Below are 26,201 nucleotides of genomic sequence, written 5' to 3' on the forward strand. Positions count from 1 at the left end.
GCGCTCTTCCCTCATACTAAAAAAGAACAATTTCATTTATTAAATGTATTGATCGTCTTATTCTTTTAAATTTTTCAGTGGGAATAGATTTTATTGTTTTTTGATTAATTTTTTATTCACACTAATGGCGCTTTGGGTATTTGTTGACTAGAATTGTTTTTTTTGTTTCTTAAACAATGTGTTATTCCACAACATTCTTTTTAATACTTTGCATCTGTATTGTTTATTTTCTGGGCTTCAACCATTTATTGTGCATACTTACATATTTTGAAAGTTTTACCCGAATCAATAATATGGAAATTTAAGAAAAATAAATTTGATTTAATTAAAAAAAAGTTTACAATTTACAATTAAAATTTATTTAAAAAAATGATAAATAAGCCTCATATATTTGTACAATTTGGAGTTAAAATTTAAAGTTACTTTTATCTTTCTTGTTTTCTATCAAATATTTTTCATTTTTTCAGTATATTTTTCAGTTTATTTATTTGTGTAAGACATATTTAAAAAAAATATTTATATATTGCACACAAATAAGCAGAAAGCTCTATTCTTAAAATTCGATATACGATAAGTTTTTGAGAGTTTTTAAATATTATAATTTTTAACGAAATGCTTTTGTAGTTATTTTTGTGTTTTTTAATATGGACAGCCATAAAGTTATTGCTGTGAGGAAACATAACATTTTTTACCATAATTTTTTTTGTCCTATCATTGTATTTATACAATCATATTTATATCAAAGCTTTATATTAAAAAACATTTAAACAAAAACATTTCCATCTATTTTAAAGTTTGTTTTGATTCTTAAGAGAATTTTTAAAAACGGAAAGTACATCATAAAGTTGATCCCGATTTTCTTTTGGTTTAAATGATTAAATTATTTTTTTACAATATAGTACTATATATAATATAAATAATATTACTAAATAATTTTTACAGTATTGGAAACGAAATATTTTTTTGTTTTGTTTTTTTTTTTGTTTTTTTTTTTATTCAAGAGAATTTTATCAAAACAATATTTGTTTTATTTAGCATAAAGCACTTTAAAAAATGTGTAAACTATTTTAAATATTGCAAGCATGTTATAAAAGTTTATGAGTATAAATAATTTACTTTGCAATCGTATATCAAATTTATATTACTTTACCCATTTTTGACAACGCAACAACTATTCAACCTCTGAGCACAGAAGGTTGAGTCATTCCTTAGCCCACTCATCGATCAGTTTGCAAAAGAAGGAAAGGATAAAAAAGTTATTTTTGAAGCCAGATTCAGTAAACCAAACTGTAAACCTAAATGGCTATTTCGTAAGGATGTGAGTAAACTTATATTTTTAATTGAACTAAAGTATAGTTTTTAACAAAAATAAATAAATAACTCATTGCATAAATTATAGGAAGTGTTTACTGGCAGCAAGTTTAAGTTCAAACAGGAAAACGACACGTACCAACTGATAATTATGACACCGAAAGTAGAAGACACTGGAAAATATACCATTGAAATCGGTGGGGTATCAAGTACAGCATTTTTGAATGTCGAAGAAGCCGATCCAACATACACATTTACTAAAACATTGAAAAAGAAGCTGGAAGGATTCACAGAACATGAAACTACCCTTGAGTGCGCTGTCAGTAGTAGCATGGCTAATGTGCACTGGTTTAAAGATAATACAAAAATTGAGTCTGATGATCCGCGCTATCTAATATCCAAAGACATTAATGGAAACCTTAAACTTATTATAAAAGAATCTTTAATAGAGGACTCCGGATTATATAGATGTCAGTTAGATAAGCAATCAGATAAGACTGAATGTAATCTAAGGGTTGTGGAGTACCCGTATAAGTTTGTCAAAGTTTTGAAATCTCAGCAGTGCGTGGAAAAGGATACAGTGACGCTTGCCTGTGAAATCGATGATGCTCGAGGCGAAGTTCAATGGTTCCGAAATGATGAAGAAATTAAAGCTGATAAGCGAATACAAATTATAAAAGATGGACGAAAGCGCAAGTTAGTAATTAAAGACTGTAAGGTTACTGATGCTGGTCGTTTTAAATGTACAACAAACGCGGATAAAACTGAGGCTGAAATAATTATTAACTGTAAGTTTTTATTTCTTATTTTTATACCCTTTCAGAGGGTATTATCTTTTTGGTCAAAAGTATCAAACGCAGTGAAGGAGACATCTCCGACCCTATAAATTGTAATATATATATTCTTGATTAGGATCACCTCCTGAGTCGATAAAAGCATATAAGCATGTTCGTCTGTCCGTCTGCCTGTCGGTTTCTACGAAAACTATTCTCTACGAAAACACATCCTTCTTTTCCTTTCTTACCTTTCTCGGCTTTATTTTATAACTGCCATACCTCAGTAAACTTGATATTTGTGCAAAACTTATTTTTGATATAACGGTTATTCGAATAACTATATTTATTTTCGAGTATACAGATTTTTTGTCGTATGCTTTGACATGTGTTTCTATGCATTTATTTCTTATCTGCTTTTAATCTATGGTCCCGTTCGGGTTTTAAAGAAGACCAAATCATGCGTTTAATAGAAAGTTGATATTTGTGCAAAGTTCTGCATTCGGATTTTGAGCTCGACACGTCAACCTATTGAAAAAAAATATTGATAAAAAATCCGCCAAGTAAAGGTTAACTTTACTTGTTAAAAGTTAGTTTAAAAGTTTTAAACTAGAAAGCTGGGACTTAATACAGATTCCATTTTGGGCAAAATAATCTGATTTGCCAAATTTCATAAGGATCGGCCGACTATATCCTATAGCTGCCATATAACTGAACGATCAGAAATATCACAACCTTGCTATGTTTAAATATGCTTGGGGCTGTTTCCAATATTTTTATTAGAATATTGATTTGATGATGAAATTCTTATAAGGATCGGTCAGCTATATACGATCCGATATATATAACATATAATAGTAAAAGCTGCTACCTAACTGCAAGGGTATATAAACATCGGCGCCGCCGAAGTTAGCTTTACTTTCTTGTTTTAATAACAAATTGTGGAATACAAAAGGGGATAATTGAAAATTTTATGTTTGAAAATGATTAATTAATTTTTATAATAAATTTAGATCAAAACCGTTTTAACAAAAAACTGAAAGACACAGATGCAGTTGAAAGGGAGAAACTTGTCCTGGACATAGAACTGCAGGATCAGACAGCGCCTTGCAATTGGAAGTTCAACGGAGACCCCATAGTGCCAAATGAACGAATTGAGATAAAAAACCTCGGTGGCGGAAAGCATCAAATAATTTTTAACAACCTTGAAATGTCTGATGAAGGTGAAATTGAGTGCGAATCTGGTCAGATAACATCAAAGTGCCATCTGTCCGTCCGTAAAGGAGAAAGCAGACCAAACATTGATTGCCCTGATGAATTTACTGGTCCTATTTCTGCTCCGGTAGTTATAGAAGTACCATTTAAAGGTAAGATAATTTTGATATTAAAACAAATCTTTTTAAATAATTTAATTTTTTTTCCTCTTATAATTAATTTTATTTTATTCCTCATGACTTACAGTTTTTTTGTTTTTAGTGTATTGTTACCAGCATTGTATTACCGTATTTGGGGAGCCTTTTTTCCCGTGCATATGAATCTCCTGGACTAGTAATTCGCCCACCCTTAGGTTAGGTTAGGGTAGGGCGGTGATTAGGGGGACATAGAAGACCCCCTCGCTTCCACTTGAGCCGCTAGTGCTCCTTGTGCTGCCGCTGGAGCAAGGGTTTCACCGAGATGCTACCTCTCGCAGTCTTATTGCGGCCAGAGTGGCTGTCTTTAGCCCCATCAGTTCCACTGGCATCACTAGGCGTAGTGCGTAGACTGCCTTGTCCAGGGCGGGCCACCAGACTACAACACCATAGAATAAGATTGGTCTGATGATCGCTGTGTATAACCATCTGACCATCTTGGGGGACATTCCCCATTTCAGGCCTACCGCCTTGCGGCAGGCATAGAGTGCTATTGCCGCTTTCTTAGTCCTATCAGCGGTGTTCAGCTTCCAGTCCAGTTTCCTGTCTAGTGTGATACCTAGGTACTTCGCACTATCACTAAGAACTAGTGTTTCTCCTAGGAGCTTCGGAAGTCTTAGGTTAGGTATTTTGTACTTCCTGGTAAACAGCACGAGCTCTGTCTTGAACGGATTGACTCCCAGCCCGTTGTTTTGCGCCCAGGCCAACAGAACTTCGAGCTTCCCTGTCATTAGGTCGCATAGCGTCTGTGGGAATTTCCTTACGAAGGCAATAGCAACATCGTCCGCGTACGCAATGATCGGTTGTCTATTCCAAATCCCGTCAGTGCGTCGATTATTGAGCACGGCAAGATGTTGTTGAAGGCACCTTCTATGTCTAGAAAAGCCACAAGTGCGTATTCCTTAGAGTTGATCGCTCGTTCGGCGATCATAGTGATATCGTGCAGGGCTGTTTCCGTTGATCGGCCCTTTTGTAAGCATGCTGAGAGCATGAGATGTCATTTGGGTTAATGTTTAGTTGTAGATGGAGACTAAAGAGTCTTTCCATAGTCTTAAGGAGGAAGGAAGACAGACTTATAGGTCTGAAGTCCTTGGGGGTGCAGTGGGATGGTTTCCCCGCCTTGGGTATGAATACAACCTTCGTGCACAGCCACGCCTTTGGTATCATACCAGTAGTGAAGACTGTGCTGAAGATTTTCTTAATCCATTTCCTTAGGTTAATGCCGGCTCTGGATAACTGGGCCGGTAGAATACCGTCCGGTCCCGGAGATTTGAAGGGTTTAAAACTGTCTATTGCCCATTTAAGATTTCTGTCACTAAGTAGGTAGTTGAGTGGGCCCTGGTGACACTGGCTATGCATCACCTGGGTTGCTCCTTTCGATGAGCAACCCGGAAAGTGTGCGTTGATAAGGGTCTCCAGGGATTCCTGGCTTGAGGTTGTCCAGCGCCCCTCCGTGTTCTTAATGTAGCCTGCGATGGGGGCTGTAGTAGAGAGAATCTTTCTTAGGCGGGCGGTCTCTGATGTCTCCTGGATGTTGGTGCAGAAATTGGCCCAGGCTACCCTCTTTGCCTTGCGCAATTCTTTGTTATATTGCCTAAGTTCAGCTTTGTAGGCTTCCCACGCCTCGTCTGTGTTGGTACGGTGCGCGTGGTTAAAAGCCCTATGAGCATTTCTTTTGTAGGGGGCTAACGACGAGGTCCACCATGGAGGCATCCTCGATCTGTTGCTACCTATTCTTTTCTTGGGGCGGGCTTGTCGCAGTAAGCTTATCTACCATGGTGTTGAGCCCCTCGTAAGTCTCGATAATCTCTGAAGGTGGTTCACCTAAGGATCTATCTAGTATCTTTTTATAGAGCTCCCAGATTGCCTTCCTAGGATTTCGAACTGCTTGCTTGGTGAAGTTTTCAAAATTTACGGCTCAATCTCAATGTAGCGGTGATCTGAAAAGGAGTGTTTGTCTAGGACTCTCCAGCTGGTGATTGCATCAGCCAGGGAGTGCGAGATTAATGTGACATCAAGGACCTCCCTTCTGTTCTTGACGACGAAGGTGGGTTCTGAACCTTTGTTACCAACTAGAAGCTTAGAGCTGAGGATAAAATCGAAGATTGACTCACCCCTCTCGTTTGTGTCAGTGCTTCCCCACTGATTGTGATGAGCGTTGGCATCGCATCCTATTATTAGGTCGATTTCCTTTCTTTCGCTGTCTTCCACAAGCCGCCTGAGTAGCGAGTGCGGTGGAGGTCCTAAGTGGTCATGACCCATATATGCCGAGCATATTCTTAGACTGCGGATAAAGGCTGCGGAGTTCTACTTAAGACTAAATTATAATACTACCCGGGCTGTACTTCGAAGCCCTCGTTGGGCAGCGGCGCAGATGCCCAGTTTCAGTGTCAGCATTCCGTATCCGGCCAGCAACGATCACTTGTTGCGCAAGTGCCCGAGCCGGTCCGCGGACAGTTGCCCTTATAATGCGTGGTCAGCACCTCTTTCGTTACGCGTGCGGGCCACCGGATCCGGTGTGCAATTTGGCATTTTTCCTAAATTCTGCCAGCGCGTGTTAACTCCTCCCTCCTTTAAATGGTCGTCGTCCCGATGATCCACTCGTTCTACATCGTCGTCGGCCCTCGATTTCCTGCGGCGATTGGCTTAGGCTTAGCTCATGAAGAAACGGGAGGCTGAGCCGGTTGTAGTGAGCTGCGACGTTTATTATTGTCATAGCCGACACGGCAGGTTTTTTCAGTGAGCTGCCCAGATGGTTTATGAACCAGGTTCCGTTGAGCGCCACCTTGTTGGAGTACGCTAACAGGTAGGTTCCGGACACCTTTTGTTCCCGGCCTTGGTCATCAGTCACCGTTACGTTAGCATCGTATCGTTGATGATGGGGTTTCCGTGGTCCACAATGGTGATTGGATCTAGATGACCTGGGAGCGTGGAGCAGTGCGCGGTGGCCCCAGAGACTATCTGTTGGGCACATGTGCTGTTCTTCAGTTCCTTGCAGAAGGCGGCACCTACCGTTGTCTTGCAGTCGCCGATATTGAGGTTTCGTGTTGGGCATTCGGCAACTAAATTCCCGCTCTCGAAGTTCAGGATTCTATTATGGCGTTGAACCGGGTAGATTGTTATTTTCTTACATACGAGCTTAGGATTAGGAAATTTAATGAGAAAGTGCAGAATGTCAAAATTTTGAAAAACACTTATGCTAGATACTTCTAATATTTCTACCAAACTAATATTAATAGGCTGTTTCGCTTCGCTGTAATTCGCTTACATCGGCACCATCTAGAATAGCTGGGCTTACAATATTTAATTTTGCTAGGGTTAGGCCCATAAGGATGTTTTCTAGGTCTGTAATGATGATTCTATTCTTGGCTAAAATGATTTCCAACAAGTGTGTTTCTTTATTTGTTTTGTATTTCTGAATCTGATTCATTGCGTTAGCGAGCTCATTTAGACGTTTTTGAAATTTTATATTTAATTCTGTCTGACCTTCATCTTCCCTCATTAACCTGTCCTGATTAAATCTTACCTGCTCCCAATCATTAAAGTCAGGCGTACCTGCAATAACCTTAAGAGCTGTACCAATCAGATTGATACTTCTAGAAGCCCTGTGGTGGAACTTTAGAGTGGTCACCAACTTGCGAATATGTCTAAGGTCCGTTGCTATAACTGGTGTTCTGTGGTCGTCTGTGAACGTCTTCGTCATTGCTTCTGTCTGGTCTGCGTAGTCCTCGTAGGTCGTCATGTTCGTTGCGTGCTGTAGGTATCCGTAATTTTCCCAGATAACAATGTCATTGTCTTCTATCGGGATATAGTCCGCGTTCGTGTAATCGTTTAGTTTAAATGTCGCGTCCGTCTTAACAGCCGTTAGTATGAAAATTAAGAAATATTTCTGTACCCGAGAAGGAATAAAGTGGTAGGTCGAAATCTTGTGAGGATGATTAACGTAGATTGTCCTTGTGGACCACCCTCCCTTTAATAAGGACCGTGGTCCCCAGGTCTGCATCAATAATCTTATCTGAGCACAGTGATGAAAGCTTATTCCCCAGGCCTTTGTTTGCTTTCAGGAAAACCTTATCACCCACTTGGTAAGTTTTGTCCTGTTCTGGTCGGTTTTTTTTTTGTTAACAACCCACGTTGGGTTATTATAAGGAGACTTGGATGCCCTTATTACGCCGTCCGCTAGAAGTTGTTTAACCTCTGCGTTGACGAACTCAGTTACACCCATGGGGTGCGGGTACGACTTTGAGTACACCGGTTCCCCCATCTGTTTTAATTGTATCAACAGTATTTACTTTGAAAGGAAGTGCTTCGTCTGGATCAGCGAAGGCTTTGTAATTTTCCCCTATCATTTTGTCAAAGGCAGTTTTTACTGCGGGGGGACGTCCTCGTCATCTATTTTGATCAAGTTGACATTTTCTGCCTTAGCGAACTGGATTCTTTCGGATCCATTACACTGTGCGACAAAAAAAAAAAAACAAAATACACTTGGGAAACGAGATAGTGTAGGTTGTTAATCTGGTCGAAGAGAACTCAAAAATATTTTTTTTATATTTTTGGAACCCTCCAATTCTTATTTATTTAAAAAAAACCGTTTTTCGGGACTTTTTTGCGCTTAAAAATTCCTGAACGCGTTTTTTTCAACCGATTTCAAAATTTTTGCTGTTTTTCAATAGTTAAATGTTGTAGCTTTTGAAAAAAAAATATATCTTCGATTTTGTTGAACAAAAAGGACAAAATTTTTACACCTGAAACTGAAGTTTTCGACTTTTATTTGTGTTTTTTGGATTTTGATGCCAGTTTTTCGGTACAACTTACAAAAATTCGGCCATTTTTGATACATATTAATGTTGTCTAATTCATTATGAATAAAACATGACAAATTTCATCAAAAAATAATGAAAATTGGTGAAGTTATAACGCTTTTCCCAAAAAAAGTCAACTCAACCTAGCGAGCGCTTCGGAGAAACAATGTGTATAAAAATAAGAGTATATTGCTTTCCTCTGACAAAAATTCTGTCATTTATGCCACATATTAATATTGTCTCATTAATACTGAATAAAACGAGACAAATTTCATTAAAAGATAATAAAAATTCCCAAAAAAAGTCAATAAAACCATGGGAGCACTATAAGAAGAAGAGCATATTTCTGTCTTATACACACAGGTACTCCGGAGCGCACGCTAGGTTGAATTAACTCTTTTTAGGAAAAGCGTTATAACTTCACCAATTTTCATTATTTTTTGATGAAATTTATCTCGTTTTATTCATAATGAATTAGACAACATTGATATGTATCAAAAATGGCCGAATTTTTGTAAGTTGTACCGAAAAACTGGCATCAAAATCCAAAAAACACAAATAAAAGTCGAAAACTTCAGTTTCAGGTGTAAAAATTTTGTCCTTTTTGTTCAACAAAATCGAAGATATATTTTTTTTTCAAAAGCTACAACATTTAACTATTGAAAAACAGCAAAAATTTTGAAATCGGTTGAAAAAAACGCGTTCAGGAATTTTTAAGCGCAAAAAAGTCCCGAAAAACGGTTTTTTTTAAATAAATAAAAATTGGAGGGTTCCAAAAATATAAAAAAAATATTTTTGAGTTCCCTTCGACCAGATTAACAACCTACACTATCTCGTTTCACAAGTGTTTTTTCACTGTCGCACCGTGTTATTAGTGTGGAAAGTATTTGCAGTAAAATCGAGTTTCGCATTCACTTGTTTAAGCAAATCGAGACCGATAATACCGTCAAAGTCCTTCAGGACTTTGAGAATGAAAAATGGTGATTTAACATTGAATATGGAAGCAAAACATTTCTTCTCGATTTTTGTAAAGCCGTGAATTGACTTTACGTTAAAAGGGGTGTCCACAGCCACGACGCCTTTTAGCCCCGGGAATGGAGTAATATAATTTTTTGAGGTTCCTGTATCGATTAAAAGCTTTATTTCCCTTTCTGCCAGCGTACGTGTAATGTACGGGAGTAGGGACTTTACCCTAAAAAATGAATAGAGTCCTCCGCGTCTAGGTCATCCTCTATTTTTTCTTCGTTCGACGACACGTAGTTTCCCGCGGACATAATAAAAATTGCTGCGGTTTTTTTTATATAAATTTGTATTATTTTGTTAAAAAAAATTGTAATATTTTACTAAGAAAAATATTTCCCAGTGTACTTTTTATGAATAGTACAAATGTTGCGCAAATGTTTTTATTCGTACTCGAATTTCAGAGAAAAATTTATTTTTTCATACTCAGGTTTCAGAAAAAGGGAAATGATATTTTTTTTTAAATCTTGTATTTTCTTATTGTATTCATTTTTTATTTTTTATTTCTCTAAAACGATATGTTTAACAAGTTTTAATTTTTTTAGGAAACGGAGAAAAAAAAGAAATTTAAATATTTTCTCTTTCTTTTTTATACCCTTGCAGAGGGTATTATAATTTTGGTCAAAAGTGTGCAACGCAGTGAAGGAGACCTCTCCGACCCTATAAAGTATATATATTCTTGATCAGGATCACCTCCTGAGTCGATATGAGCATGTCCGTCTGTCCGTCGGTCCGTCCGTCCGTCTGTCTGTTTCTACGCAAACTAGTCTCTCAGTTTTAAAGCTATCGAGTTGAAACTTTGCACACACTCTTCTTTTCTTTGCAGGCAGTATATAAGTCGGAACGGCCGGGATCGGTCGACTATATCCTATAGCTGCCATATAACTGATTGATCGGAAATGCCATAACTTTGGTGTTTTTTAAGTTAGAGGGTTGGGAGTTTCCACACATGTTATATTTGACCAAAATATCTTATGTACAAAATTTTGTAAGGATCGGCCGACTATATCCTATAGCTGTCATAGAACGATCGAAATTGGCATAACTTTGGTGTCTTTTAAGTTAGAAAGATGGGATTTGGCAGAGATTCTATTTTGGGAAAAACAATCTGATTTGTCGAATTTCATAAGGATCGGCCAACTATATCCTATAGCTGCCATATAACTGATTGATCGGAAATGCTATAACTTCGTTGTTTTTCAAGTTAGAAGGATGGGAGTTTCAATGGATTCCTCTTTTGGCAAAATTATTCGATTTGCCAAGTTTCATAAGGATCGGCCAACTATATACGATCCGCTATATATCTAATAATATAAGATGCGTGGCGCCACCTAGCGGACTGCGACTCAACTGCAAGGGTATATAAACTTCGGCTCCGCCCGAAGTTAGCTTTCCTTTCTTGTTTTTTAATAATGTAGTCACTACAGACCTAGCGAATCTTTTTTATTGATTTTTTTCTTTCTTTTTTTTTTTAAATTTTCTTTTCTATATTATTTATTTTGCACGACACAAACAGCCTACTTACATTTTCTTATATTTATTTTTCAAAGTTTTCTGCAAAGCTGCCGTCGGCTTTCCTCCGCTTCAGTTTGTTTATTCCCACGGAGGGGGGCGAGGGTTACCCTACAGCTCCCTTTACTTGTACTATTCCCGCGGAGGGGGGCGAGGGTTGTCCCTGCAGCTCCCTTTCTCACTGCTTCGTTGTTTATTTAGAGTTTTATGCAAGATCCAAAATCTTGCAACACAATTAATTTTATTTTAGAACTTTCGTTTTTTTATACCCTTGCAGATGGTATTATAATTTTGGTCAAAAGTGTGCAACGCAGTGAAAGAGACATCTCCGACCCTATAAAGTATATATATTCTTGATCAGGATCACCTCCTGAGTCGATATGAGCATGTCCGTCTGTCCGTCTGTCTGTCTGTCCGTCTGTCTGTCTGTCTGTCTGTCTGTCGGTTTCTACGCAAACTAGTCTCTCAGTTTTAGAGCACAGAGTATATAAGTCGGAACGGCCGGGATCGGTCGACTATATCCTATAGCTGCCATATAACTGATTGATCGGAAATGCCATAACTTTGGTGTTTTTTAAGTTAGAGGGTTGGGACTTTCCACACATGTTATATTTGACCAAAATATCTTATGGTCAAATCACCATAACTTTGGTGTTTTTTAAGTTAGAGGGTTGGGACTTTCCAACCATGTTATATTTGGCCAAAATGTACAAAATAAGGATCGGCCGACTATATCCTATATCTGTCATAGAACGATCGGAATTGGCATAACTTTGGTGTTTTTTAAGTTAGAAAGATGGGACTTGGTACAGATTCCTCTTTGGGCAAAATAATTCAATATGCCTAATTTCATAAGGATCGGCCGACTATATACGATCCGCTATATATCTAATAATAAAAGATACGTGGCGCCACCTAGCGGACAGCGACTCAACTGCAAGGGTATATCAACTTCGGCTCCGCCCGAAGTTAGCTTTCCTTTCTTGTTAGGCATACATTAGTATGGCGCCTACGTCACTGCAAGTAAGCAGGACTCTCTTACAGAATAATCAATGAGTCTTACTAAGTGGCTGTCTACTCCAAGAGTTGTAAAAGCGACAAAATGGTAATGGTATTTGGAACCACATTGTTGTAGGCTCCTTCTATGTCTAAAAAGGCCGGCATATTTTTTTTGTTATATTGCTTTCTCTATTTTGGAAATAAGCGAATCTGTAGATTTGCCTAAAATCTTTAGGTGCTGTATGTGACAGCTTGCCCGCTTTAGGTATGATAACGATCCGTGACCTGAACCACAGATGTGGTATTTTCCTGGAGAGAGAAACATTTTAAAAATATGAGAGAACCAGTTTAAAGCGATTTCGTCTGCGTGTTGCATTTGTGCGGGTATGATATCGTATGGACCAGCTGATTTATAGGGCTTAAAGCTACTTATAGCGTAAAAAATCGTGGGCGTGACGCTTGTTACGAGCTTCTCGTCTGTACCTGGGTAGTTATATGTAAAATAGAATTCCAGTAACATATCTAGGAATTCCTCGTTTGTACTGGTCCCGATGCTGGGCTATCTATAGGGTGCTCCATCTTTTATGTCGGTACGTAAACATGGAATAACTTTGAGGAAAATCAAGCGATTTCTATAAATTATGTATTTTTATTCAGTTTGGGTTCTTAAAAATTTTTTTGGGCTAGATTTTGAAAACAATATAAATAATCCTAATAAAGGAGCACCCTGCTAATAAGGGAGCACCCTGTGTGTCCGAGTACAAGGCGTTTTATTAAGAACGCTTAGCTTTTCGGAAAGCTTTTTGCATTTTACCAAGAAACCCTTGTAGTCGTTCCAGAGGTTAGAGGTGTAGTCGCCTCCAGAGGAGGCTTACCTTTCGCCCTTTAGAGCTCTGTCTTGTTAGCTCTGTCGACTTTATTTTTTGTTGGTTTTTCGGGCATGCCATCTGAAGACATTTTTGCAGTCTAGCGGAAATTCTCGCACCAGATGATTGAGACTTTCTATGGTTTTAGAATAGTCGGGGGCAGTGGTGTGATGCTGTCTAAGAAGAGTACAGAATATTTTGACCAGTTTCAAATTATTGAACGAAAGAAGTGGGGTGAGCGTTGGAGTCCATCCTATTAGGAGGCCAATAGTTTCTGGTCCCAGTCCAGAAACCCTTTCTCCTACTAAACCTGGTCCCTGGACCAGGACGATGTAGGCTACATCCCCAGACACATAAAGCAAGAGTGCAGCTAAAGATGCGTTCAGCCACTCCTATGAGCTCTTGGCAGTCTTCGCCCGCTCGTTGCTAAGGAGTATTTCGCCGGCGGTTTTCTTTGCGCATATGAGTATTTTTTTTGTTCTGGTTGCAGTCTTTAGCTGCTGGAGGCAGTTCTTCCTTTGCCGTACCTAAAGTTGGCATCATGGCTCTTGGGCCGGATGTCACCATGGCGACAGTTTTGCATGGCCAATTTGGATTCAATCCATATGCATTATCATTTACGGCTCTTGACCGGACTTACTCCGAACTCCGAGAAGTTCACACGAGCTGCGAAAAAAGGACAGTCCACTCCGGCGTAGCTGCGCGGCACCCGGCTAAGGCTTCTTAGAACAGGGTGTCGCCATTGACTCTGAGGGCTCCGTTTAAGACTGTGTTTATATACCGGGTTCTCAGCCAAGGTAACTCTCGGCACGGGTGTAGTAATACCTTAGCCCGACCCGGGGTGAGATGGTGTTTTAGGATGGGATGGGCTTGGTAGGTTATGTTGTGGGAGTAAGGTAGTGTTGGAAGCTACTTATAGGAGGCGGTAACATAAGTGCATCATCAGTCCCACTACGGCGAGGATTCTGTTTATTTACGAGAAGGGTCCCGCGGGAAAGGTTATCCACTTTCGCCTTCACTTTATTCACAGCTGACCTGGGCTCGTTCGCTATCCGCAATCTAAGAGTCGTTCGGTTGCCTTTAGCTAGGCAGCCTAGGAGTCAGCTTACAAAATCTTCGGGCCGAATCCGCTGAAATAAGATGCTGGAAAATTATCACGTTAGAAAGTAGCCTAGAAATTGAAACCGTAGAGTTGTCAAGTAAATTTTATTGATTTAGAGTTAGTAAAAAAAGTAAGTAAAAAACAATTACCTAAAAAAAAATTTCCTTTTGACATAAAAGAAGAAACAACTGAAAGTCCATGGTTCTGCAACGAAAAAACTTGAAAAATTGTAAATTTTATTGATTTAGAGTTAGTAAAAAAAGTAAGTAAAAAACAATTACCTAAAAAAATATTTCCTTTTGACATAAAGGAAGAAACAACTGAAAGTCCATGGTTCTGCAACGAAAAAACTTAAAAAATTGCTAATAAATATTTTGGAAAATTTAATTTTATCAACCTTAAAGTGGCGAGCCTTGTGGCAAAAATATAGGGTTTAGGGTTGTCACCATGTCCGATTAAATTTTACAGGTGTTTGTATTAGAACCTTGCTGTTGCATTATTGGGGGAGTAAAATCAAGGTTTTTTAGAATGAAATGTAAGCAATAGTCAAGTGTGCCACAAAAATGGCCAGCGGAATTGATGAAGCTGAAAGCGATTCCGCTCAAAAATTGTGAGTTTAACTTTTGATTAATTTCTTTCTTTTAAATGTAGTTTCAGGTACTAAGCAATCTCCGGTTGAGGCCAAATTGTTCAAAGATGGAAAGCCTTTGCCAGTAAAGGACGTGGATGTATGCATTGCCGATGATAAAGTAATATTTAAAATAAAAAAACCATCAAGAGATTTATCTGGGCCATATCAAATAAAACTTTCTAATGGTCAAGGCGAAGATTCAAAGGATGTACATATTATTTGTCAAGATGTTCCACAGCCACCGCAAGATGTTGATATTACGGATGTTTACCAGACTTCATGTATAGTAAACTTTAAGCCACCTACTGATGATGGTGGAACTCCCATAATAAAATATTTGATTGAACGGCAAGATATAAGCAAAAAACAAGGCTGGGAGCCTGTCGTAGAGGTTTTACCTAGTGAACCTTTGGTAAAGAAAATAGATGACTTGGTTCCAAAAAAGCAATACAGATTCCGTCTTCGTGCTGTTAACAAGATAGGTCCATCTGATCCGGCTACATTTAAAAGCTCAATTCTTGCAAAAGATCCTTGGGATGAGCCCGGAAAGCCCCAATCTGTTGATCTTATTGACTGGGACAAAGATCATGCGGATCTCAAGTGGGAAGCACCCGAAAATGATGGAGGGGATCTTATAACTTCGTACATTTTGGAATACAAAGAAAAGTTTTCAAATGATTGGGTTACTAGCAAAGAGGTCGATGGACAAACAAGAGCTGCTACTGTAGACGGCCTTAAAGAAGGACAGCAGTATGAATTCCGAGTTCGTGCTGTTAACAGAGCTGGTCCGGGTGAACCAAGCGATAAGACAAAATCAATTATTGCCAAATGTCGCTTTGTTAAACCATTCCTTGTTGGCGATGGTCTAAAAAATATTACCGTTAAAAAGGGTCAAACCATACGATATGACATAAAGTATGATGGCGAGCCAGAGCCGACAGCTACATGGTTAAAAGGACATGATAATATCAAGTTTGACAACCAGCGCATAAGCTTGGAACAATTGGAAAGAAACTCGTCAATAACTGTTAAAAAGGCTGTGCGCAAAGACACTGGTAGATATAAATTAGTACTTTCGAACAGCTCGGGCACAATTGAGTCTGAAGCTCAAGTGGTGGTTCTCGACAGACCTTTAGCTCCCGGAGGCCCGCTAGAACCAGATGAAATACGGGCAAATCACATCAAAATGAAGTGGAAGCACCCTGAAGATGACGGCGGTTGCGAAATTACAGGATACACTTTGGAGCGAATGGATGAAGAAACAGGGAGATGGATACCTGCAGGAGAAGTAGGTCCGAATGAAAATTCATTTGACTTTAAAGGACTAACCCCAAACAAAAAATACAAATTCCGTGTGAAAGCTATCAACAAAGAAGGCGAATCTGAACCACTTGAGACAAGTGATGCTATTTTAGCTAAAAATCCCTATGATCCACCTAGTCCTCCAAGTCAACCAATTATTGATGATTATGATAACAAAAGTGTGTCACTTAAGTGGAATCGGCCTCCATCAGATGGCGGACGCCCCATTACTCACTATGTAGTAGAAATGAAAGATAAATTTTCTCCCACATGGAGCGAGGTGGCACAAACAGAAGATCCAACCCCTAAATGCTCTGTTGAAGGCCTAAAAGAAAAAATGATTTATCAATTCAGAGTACGTGCGGTAAATAAAGCAGGCGCTTCTGAGCCTTCACAGCCAACAGACAACCACCTTTGCAAGCATAAAAATCGTAAGTTATTGATAACAATTCACTCAAACTCTAAACAATTAGTGCTGCTTTTGGCTTAATATTTACATTTTTATAAAAAAAAATTCATTTTTATAAAAATCCATTTTTGTTTCAGATTTATGCTTAATATTTTTAAATCGTATCGAATTATATATAATATATTATTCAATACATTAAATTATATATATATTAATTTAATAATAAATTTCTCAAATCATTCCGAAACTTTATACTATATCTATATGTAGTTTTTAGGAAGAACCTTAAATGTTGTTAAACAAGGATTGCTATGCTAAGCTCAGCTTAACATAGAATACAGTTTTATTGAAACATAAAATTACATTGTGTAATTTCTCACATCTGACTCTCTCTCCGATATATACAATGTAAAAACGGGAAAGAAAAGCTAACTTCAACCGCAGCCAAAGTTATTATAGCCTTGCTGTTTTTTTAAATTTCAGACAAATTAATAAAATTTACGTGGCTGAGAGGGTAGAGCGTGTGACTCCCAACTCTGCACTCAAGAGTAGAAATCCCAGCAACTGCTTAAGGATGTCCCAATAAGAGTTACAGGGATGCAACACTAGACAGTGATACAAAAAATATAAATCGTGGAATTTTACTACGAAAATTCGCGTTGAATCGAAAATGTGATGCGCAAAATTCATGGACAATTCCATCGAAATAATGTGCCTTCTGAATTTAATCTTTTTTGAAGAAATCTCAACTCTGTAGCTTTTATAGACTCTTTGAGAAAATGCATGAGAGGCAAACTTTATGAACTCGTCGCCCTATATCTCTCTGTCGTATAGGGTCGGAGCTGATTCTTTCAATGTATTACAATTTTACTTCTAAATATATCTTTATGCATGCATGATACCCAATGCGATTTCACAGGAAAACACATCAGCTTTATTGCCAACGCTTAATTTATGTACGTATTCTAATATTCCATTCACATTTTAACATATACAAAAAAAATCATTCATTAATAATGGTTTAAAATAAATTTTTAGTGAAACCGCAGATTGATCGGTCAACGTTTAAGCGCGTGACTATAAAAAGTGGCCGTACTCATAAATGGTCTGTAGATGTTATCGGAGAACCAGTACCTACCCTATGTTGGAGTTGGAGGGATGATATTCCTTTAAACAACGGAGACCGAATAAAAATTGAAAACGTTGACTATCACACTGATTTTGCCATTACAAATGCACTGCGTAAGGACAGTGGATTTTACACTTTAAAAGCGGAAAATTGTAATGGTATTGACCGTGAAACAGTGGAGCTAGTTGTACTAGGAAAGCCCAGTTCACCCAAAGGTCCTTTGGCCGTTGGAGATGTTAGTGCGACAGGATGTAAATTGCAATGGAAAAAGCCTGATGATGATGGCGGAGTTCCAATAAAAGAGTATGTAGTCGAGAAAATGGATACGGCAACAGGAAAGTGGATTCGTGTGGGTAGGTCACCCGGTGAGAAAGAACCACCAAGCTTTAACGTAACTGGCCTAAGCCCAGGATCAGAGTACATGTTTCGTGTTTCTGCTGTTAACGAGGAAGGTGAGTCCGAGCCTCTGACTTCTTTAGTGGGTGTTGTGGCAAAGGATCCCTTCGATGAGCCAAATAAACCAGGAGCTCCTGAAGTTATAGACCATGATAATGAGAGTGTGAGTTTGAAGTGGATGCCACCTAATAATGATGGCGGCGCCCCCATACAAAAATACATTATTGAAAAGAAAGATAAAAATAAACCAGAGTGGGAAAAAGCCATTGAAGTTTCTGGAGATAAGTTGGAAGCTAAAGTTGGTGGTCTACAAGAATATGGGGAATATCAATTCCGTGTTATCGCCGTCAACAAAGCGGGTTTATCGCCTCCATCAGATGCCAGTGTACCACAGATAGTGAAGTATAAAAAATGTAAGTCTTTATATTAATAAAAGTATAAACAAAATATTAATAAATTAAATCTATTACTCCGTTTCAACATTTTTTTTGCCAGTCTTTATAATATTTTAATAAAAAATAAACAACTCTTAGATCTTATATGGTACTTTATAGTTAGATTATACTAAGATTATTTTGTTTAAAAGTGTAAGCCTTAAGTTAGGCTCTGTAAAATAAGTTTAAAAAAAACAAAAAAGTCACCCCAAATGTATATTAACAGTTCGAATTTTTAATAAAATTGTAGGAGTTCTTTTATTTTTTTGTATAATTTTTTCAATAATAATTTTAGACTTATTTTAGAATCAAATAACATTCTAACCAAATTTTTATTGAGCCTTATTTCGTTTTAATCACTTACTTGAATGTAAGAAATAATTATTATTATAAATAATTATATTTCTTGTTTTATAATTATAAATAATTTGATTATAATCAAAGAACGGTTGATTTTTTTGGATATGCTTCCAAAATCACTCACGCCTGATCTTTTAACATTCATTTAATTTAATTTAGTTTAATTTTCAGAATTGTAATTTTTGGAGTGCTGTTATCGTAAACAATTTTTTAATTAACCGTATATAACGATTTCAAAAAAAAAAACGGTAAAAACACACACATTTTTAACATTTTAGATCTTATACCATAGCTCACAAAGATATGGATTAACCAAAAAGTGTTTAAATACAGTGTATATTAATAAAATAATTTATTTAGCAATTTTACCCTACAAAAAATATTTTGTTTTTTGTTTAATTTTTCCCATAAATGCTTCATTGTGTAGATTAGAAATATCCATACTGAATTAAAAGTTCAAAAGTTTATTTCACATTTTACCAAAATTTTCAAATCACAGGTGTACACAGGTTTTTAAATCACAGCTTTTTAGTGATCATTGTTTAAGTGATCATTGTTTTAGTGATCATTGTTTTTTATTTTTCGGTATTATTAAATATACAGCACCGTAAAAAGTGGATTCAGTGTTTCTGAGAACACCTAACTACTTTAAAGAGTAGAAATAGAAATAATGTATTCATGATATAATTATTGATATAACATTGTTAAAGAAACCAGTTGATGTATTTCAATATTATTTCTGATTTTTAGCTGAATGTATTTATTTTTCGGAAAATTTGCTGAATATTATTTGTGTATTTTTAAATTAGAACTAATTTGTGTAAATTGAAATAAATTTCAACAAGCATTCAAAAAATATTTAATGAAATATTTGCAAATAAAATGCCAATACGTTTCAAAACCCCCTAATATTTCGGATTCAGCACCCCAAAATACACATTCTAAAACAGGGATGATCAAAGATGCCTTATGGCTGAGTACGTACCAACACATTTAAACAAACACAAATGTGTCTTTGGATTTCGCAGGTCACGAAAAAGGAAATATAGATTTCTTAAAAAAAAAAATAGATAAGCATCTGATAAAAAAATACAAATAAATACACATAGCCAAATAACACAGGCCGACAATTTCCAACTTTTTTTTTCCTCCACGCATAATTTTACCTGCTCCATAACCTTTAGGCTCCCCTGAACCAAAGTCCAGAACAAACATAGGTTCTATCACCCACAGTTTCCGCGGTACACCTAAGAGAAGAAATCGATCAAATTTTACCATATATTGAATTATGTAGGCCGTGCAATGACCATGACTTTATGAAAATAAGAGATTAAAAACTCCAATTTAATTGAAGAAAATATTGTTTAACCACCTATAATAAATTCAATAAAATTATTTCGAGTTTTTCCTTAAACACAAAATTAAAACATAGTATTACCTACTTATTTCAATAAGAAAATAAAAATCTTCCATAGAAAAATGTTTGGGAAAAAATCATAGAAGACCAAAAACTAATGTAGAAAATCTGAGATTTCAACTTTGGATGAGTATTCCAAAGATATGGTAACTGCTAGATACCAGTTTTTAATTTTAGTTGGTACACATACATTTAAAAAATAATATGTACTGGAAACAATTATGGTCATCGCCATTACACGGCCTACATAATTCAATATATGGTAAAATTTGATCAATTTCTTCTCTTAGGTGTACCGCGAAAACGGTGGGTGATAGAACCTATGTTTGTTCTGGACTTTGGTTCAGTGGAGCCCAAAGGTTATGGAGCAGGTGAAATTATGCGTGGAGATTTTTTGCTGTTGGCCTGTGTAATTAGTCGAAGAATGAAGGCAATGAATGAAATAAATGTTTCAGTTATGTTATAAATGTCAGTGTTGATTCGAGCTAAAAACATACAAAAATTTTATTTAAAGTAATATTCTGTTACGAACTTTGGCCAAGTTAAGAAATTGTAATATGGTTATGGTAATTTGCCCATGAGCCCACAGGCCTTGTGGCGTGAGCGAGCTCACACGGTGAGTAACTACAAAAAACAAATAAGCACCGAGAGTATAGGTCTGAGCATCGTTGTTTTACAATCTTAAAAAGGTTTTTTTCAAAACATTCTTTATTAATTTTATAAAGACATATTATATTAATATTATATTATATTAAGAGATAAAAAACAAGAAAAAAATCTATCAATAGCAAGAAAAACGAAAAAAACAAAAAAAATTTAAAGAATTATTGCGTGGTGAGTTTGTCTATAAATTGGACTACGACCATGCACAAGAAGAAAAACATGTTTCTATAAATATGACATACATAAATATTTTGTGTTTCACAATGGTAGTAGCATGGTATGTAAAACTTGAGGAAAAATTGTCATATTAACTTTTGAATGTAATATTAATCCTCTTAATACGGGTCTAACTTAAACCTTTAACCGAATTTATCCATTCTTTCTCATTACGATATAAAGATATTTCTTTTCTACTTTCCAGTGAAGCCACGAATTGATCGTACCAATTTAAAACCATTGTTAATTCGCGCTGGAAAACCTATTAAGTACGATATAAATGTTCGTGGTGAACCAGCTCCTACAATAACATGGTATCAAAATGATTTAGAACTCAAGCCAAACGAATTACCTAATAACAGCGAGATAAAAAATATACCATATAATACAAAGATTTCAATACTTGATGCAGTAAGAAAAAATACTGGCACTTACAAAATAAAAGCAGTAAATGAACACGGAGAGGACGAAGCTACTGTCGAAGTAAACATTTTAGGTCCTCCTGGAAAACCAATGGGGCCCTTAGCTGTGACAGATATTACAAAAGATAGCTGTAAACTGAAATGGAAAAAGCCTAATGATGATGGTGGAGTTCCTATAACAGCCTATCAGGTGGAAAAGTTTGATAAAAAACAAGGACGATGGGTACCTGTTGGTCGATCTTCTGGCAATGATACCGAATTTGATGTCAAGGGTCTTCAGGAAGGCCATGAGTATCAGTTTCGAGTCAGAGCCATTAATGAAGAGGGTGAATCTGAACCTCTTGAAACAGATGGCAGCATTATAGCTAAAAATCCATATGATGCTGCCAGCAAACCAGGTACGCCAATAATTGACGATTACGATGAGCATATGGTCAAACTTAGGTGGGAGCCTCCAAAAAGTGATGGAGGGGTACCGATTGTAGGTTACATTATTGAAAAAAAAGATAAGTTTTCACCCATTTGGGATGAAGTGCTCACCACTAATGTAAGTATACAAAAATATATTTGTCTCAAATTACTCAATGTGGATCTGCGTTTTAAAAAAACTTTTGTATTTTAAGAGTCCTGCCCCTGAAGCAGTCGTTAAAGAACTAACTGAAGGAAATGTATATCAGTTTCGAGTTCGGGCAGTTAATAAGGCGGGCGCCAGTGAACCAAGCGATGCAACAGGACATCATTTATCTAAGCCAAAGAATCGTAAGACAATTTTTTTTTTATACCTGAAGAAAAACGAATATGTGTAACATTTCAAAATGAAAAATGTTAAGCCGAAAGCACTCTATATATATGGTATTAAGTCTTAAAAGAAGTACTTATTTTTTTAATAACCAAAATATAAAATACTCATACTTGTACATTTTTATTTTAGTTAAACCATCTATAAACCGTGAAAAAATGAACTCAATTAAAGTGCGAGCTGGTCAAGCTGTTAAGTTTGATATAGACGTTAAAGGAGAGCCTGCGCCTTCTCTTACATGGATCTTTAAGGAAAAAGAACTATTGCATACAGGAAAAGTTCGATTGGAAAATGAAGACTACAATACAAAACTTACTCTGTTAGATACATCGCGTAAGGATAGTGGCCAGTACAGGCTACGAGCAGAAAATATAAATGGGGTTGACGAAGCTGATGTGGAAGTAATTATTTTGGATAAACCTTCAAAACCTGAAGGACCTTTGGAAGTCTCAGCTGTTCACAAAGAAGGTTGCAAGCTCAGATGGAAAAAGCCAAAAGACGACGGAGGTGTTCCTTTAACAGGTTACGTTGTAGAAAAAATGGATACGGCGACGGGAAAATGGGTACCAGCAGGATCAGTTGATTCTGAAAAGACAGATATAGAAATAAAGGGTCTGGATCCTAATCATCGTTATCAATTCAGGGTAAAAGCCATCAATGAGGAAGGTGAATCGGAATCTCTTGAAACAGACTCGGCCATTACTGCCAAGAATCCATTTGATGTTTCCGCTCCTCCTGGTCTTCCAGAGCTTGAAGACTGGGATGAAAATCATGTTAAGCTAAAATGGGAGCCTCCAATTCGCGATGGTGGATCTCCAATAAGCTGTTACATAGTGGAAGTTATGGACAAAGACACCGGCGAATTTGTTAAAGCCCTTGAAACAGATAGTCCAATTTGCAAAGGAATCGTAAAAAAACTTGATGAAGGACAACAATACAAGTTCCGAGTTAGAGCAGTTAACCAGGCCGGCCCCTCGGATCCATCGGAACAAACGAATTGGCATACAGCAAAACCTAGATACTGTAAGTCCTTTCCATAAAGTTTATAAATTTATTTTTAATTCCATTTTTATTTTTGCATAGTAAAACCACATATTGACCGAACAAATCTTAAGCCTGTCATTGTAAAGACTGGGCTATCGATCAGTTTGGATATTATTATAAAGGGTGAGCCAGCTCCAAAAGTACAGTGGCTTTTTAATGGGAATCCGCTCATAAATCAAAAAGATGGAGTTCAAATTGATAATATTGATTATAACACGAAGTTCTTTGTTATGCGAGCAGAACGGTCACAAAGTGGAAAATACACTATAAAAGCTATTAATGAAGTTGGCGAAGATGAGGCCGAATTAGAGATTTCAGTTTTGGGCAAGCCTGCAAAGCCTGAAGGTCCACTTCATGTTAACGATGTAACGAAACACAGTTGTAAACTAAAGTGGAACAAACCAAAGGATGACGGTGGGGCTCCAATCGACTACTATGAAATAGAAAAACTTGATCCGCATACTAGTCAATGGCTACCTTGTGGGAAAAGTACTGAGCCGGAGGCAAAAGTTATTGGTCTTCAAGAAGGCAAACAATATAAGTTCAGGGTGAGAGCTGTCAATAAAGAAGGAGAGTCAGAAGACCTAGAAACCGAAAAACCAATTATTGCGAAAAATCCATTTGACGAACCAGATAAGCCTGGAAGACCAGATCCAACTAATTGGGACAAAGATTTTGTTGACCTAGCTTGGGACCCGCCAAAAAATGACGGCGGGGCACCCATTCAAAAATACATTATCCAAATGCGTGATAAATCTGGACGATCTTGGGTAGATGCAGCTACCATTGCCGGCGATAAGACTAAAGGTACCGTTACTGGTGTACAAGAAGGCCATGAATACGAGTTCCGAGTAGTTGCTGTCAACAAGGCTGGTCCTAGTGATCCTAGTGACGTCTCTAAGTCTGTAATAGCCAAACCTCGACATCTTAAGCCACATATTGATCGAAAAAATCTGCAAAAGAAAATAATGCGCAATGGCCAATTGCTTCATATGGATGCTAATGTTAAAGCGGAACCTCCTGCTAAAATCACTTGGGTATACAATGGAGCTGAAATTAAAAACTCTGATAAAATTAAAATTGAAAACGAAGATTACAAAACGACATTTGTTATTCCAAAGGTCAAGCGAACTGATTGTGGTATATATACCGTCACAGCTAAAAATGACTCAGGTTCTGATACTGTCCAAGTTGAACTCGAAGTTTTATGCAAGCCTAGCAAACCTAAAGGTCCAATAGCTGTCTCTGCTGTACTAGCCGAAAGTGTTCATCTAAAATGGGATAAGCCGGAAGATGATGGCGGCGAGCCCATCGAACATTATATAGTCGAACGCATGGATACAGAAACTGGTCGGTGGGTACCTGTTCAAACCACAAAGACACCAGAGGCAGATGTTACGGGTCTTACTGAAGGTAAAGAATATCTGTTCCGCGTAAAAGCTGTTAATTCTGAAGGCGAATCAGAGCCATTAGTATCAGACGTTCCCACCAAAGCCAAAAATCCATTTGACCCTGCCGATACTCCAGGTAAACCTCAAATTACTGATTGGGCCGCCAATTTCTGCGATCTTAAATGGAGGGCCCCTGAAGACGACGGTGGAGCACCTATAACATCCTACATAATAGAAAAAAAAGATCCAAGCACAGGAAAATGGCAAAAAGCTTTTGAATCCAATACACCTGACTGCAAAGCTCGAGTTAATGACCTTATTGAGGGAAAAAAATATCAGTTCAGGGTTAAAGCTGTTAATAAAGCAGGTCAAAGCAAACCTTCGGAACCGTCTGACCAGCTGATCGCTAAAGATCGATTTGCACCTCCTAAAATAGACAGAACACATATAAAAGATGTTACAATTAAAGCAGGCCAGCCTATTCGGTATGACATTAAAGTATCCGGAGAGCCTCCGGCAACCAAAGCTTGGCTTCACAATAAGGCTCGACTTAACAGCGATGATACCGACTACAATATTGATATTGAGTCATATCGAACCAAATTAGCTGTACCATTTGCAAAACGACTTCATTCTGGAAAATATACTCTTAAGGCGGAAAATGAGTCTGGGCGTGATGAAGCCTCGTTTGAAGTTATTGTACTAGACAAGCCAGGTACACCAGAGGGTCCACTACGAGTCTCGGATGTGCATAAAGAGGGATGTATGTTAAAATGGAATCCTCCCTTAGACGATGGAGGACTGCCAATAGAATATTACATCGTTGAAAAAATGGATACTGAGACTGGCCGTTGGTTGTCATCTGGGCGGTTCAAGGAGCCGTTAGCGGAGGTTTGTAACTTGGAACCTGGACACGAATATAAGTTTAGAGTCTTAGCTGTCAATACTGAGGGCGAATCAAATCCTTTGATTGGCGAACAGCCTATTATTGCTAAAAATCCATTTGATGAACCAGGAAAACCAGGAATACCTGAAGCATCAGACTGGGATAAAAATCATGTGGACCTTGTTTGGCGTCCACCGATTAATGATGGCGGCTCCCCTATATCATCCTATATTGTTGAAAAACGGGAAAAGGGCACTGATAAATGGATTAAAGGAGCTGAAGTAACTGCTCCAGAATTAGGAGAAGAATGCAGGGCGAGTGTGAACAATCTTGATGAAAACTGCGAATATGAATTTAGAGTTAAAGCCGTAAATGCAGCTGGTCCTGGAGAACCGTCTGATTCAAGCAAATTTGTTATTACTAAGCCTCGGAAATGTAAGTCAAACAAGAGTTTTTGTTTTGTACACCTATATAGCATATTTTCTTCACAAAAATTGATATCAGATATTTTGGGTTTCGCATGCAGGTTCGTTACAAGTATTTTACCTCGTAAAGAGTTTTTTTATACCCTTGCAGAGGGTATTATAATTTTGGTCAAAAGTGCGCAACGCAGTGAAGGAGACATCTCCGACCCTATAAAGTACATATATTCTTCATCAGGATCACCTCCTGAGTCGATATGAGCATGTCCGTCTGTCTCTCTGTCCGTCTGTCTGTCGGTTTCTAAGCAAACTAGTCTTTCAGTTTTAAAGCTATCTAGTTGAATGGCACAACTGCAAGGGTAAATTAACTTCGGCTCCGCCCGAAGTTAGCTTTCCTTTCTTGTTTTTTCATACATTTTATTGCTTTCATAAGCTTTCACAGCTTTTGACTGATTGATGGGAAATGCCATGACTTCGATGTTTTTA

General features: G+C 37.4%; 1 protein-coding gene across 37 annotated transcripts in view; it reads left to right on the plus strand.

The window, feature by feature from the left end:
* LOC6501771 (twitchin) overlaps positions 1-26,201 on the plus strand; it is a 99,669-nt gene that overhangs the window by 47,730 nt on the left and 25,738 nt on the right. For 34 of the 37 annotated variants that reach the window (XM_032455798.2, XM_044717708.1, XM_014903847.3 and 31 more), the window contains 9 exons: positions 1,193-1,318; positions 1,400-2,099; positions 3,098-3,451; positions 14,446-16,158; positions 17,175-18,074; positions 20,957-21,720; positions 21,797-21,932; positions 22,105-22,995; positions 23,056-25,728. In XM_032455798.2, coding sequence (XP_032311689.1) covers positions 1,193-1,318; positions 1,400-2,099; positions 3,098-3,451; positions 14,446-16,158; positions 17,175-18,074; positions 20,957-21,720; positions 21,797-21,932; positions 22,105-22,995; positions 23,056-25,728 — 8,257 coding nt within the window. Of the gene's footprint in view, positions 1-1,192; positions 1,319-1,399; positions 2,100-3,097; positions 3,452-14,445; positions 16,159-16,619; positions 16,670-17,016; positions 17,093-17,174; positions 18,075-20,956; positions 21,721-21,796; positions 21,933-22,104; positions 22,996-23,055; positions 25,729-26,201 lie in introns of those variants that run through there. The other 3 variants (XM_032455800.2, XM_044717729.1, XM_044717730.1) reach the window with 3 other exon arrangements.

Source organism: Drosophila ananassae (genome assembly GCF_017639315.1).
Source record: "Drosophila ananassae strain 14024-0371.13 chromosome 4 unlocalized genomic scaffold, ASM1763931v2 tig00000061, whole genome shotgun sequence".
In the NCBI taxonomy this organism is placed as follows: Eukaryota; Metazoa; Arthropoda; class Insecta; order Diptera; family Drosophilidae; genus Drosophila; species Drosophila ananassae.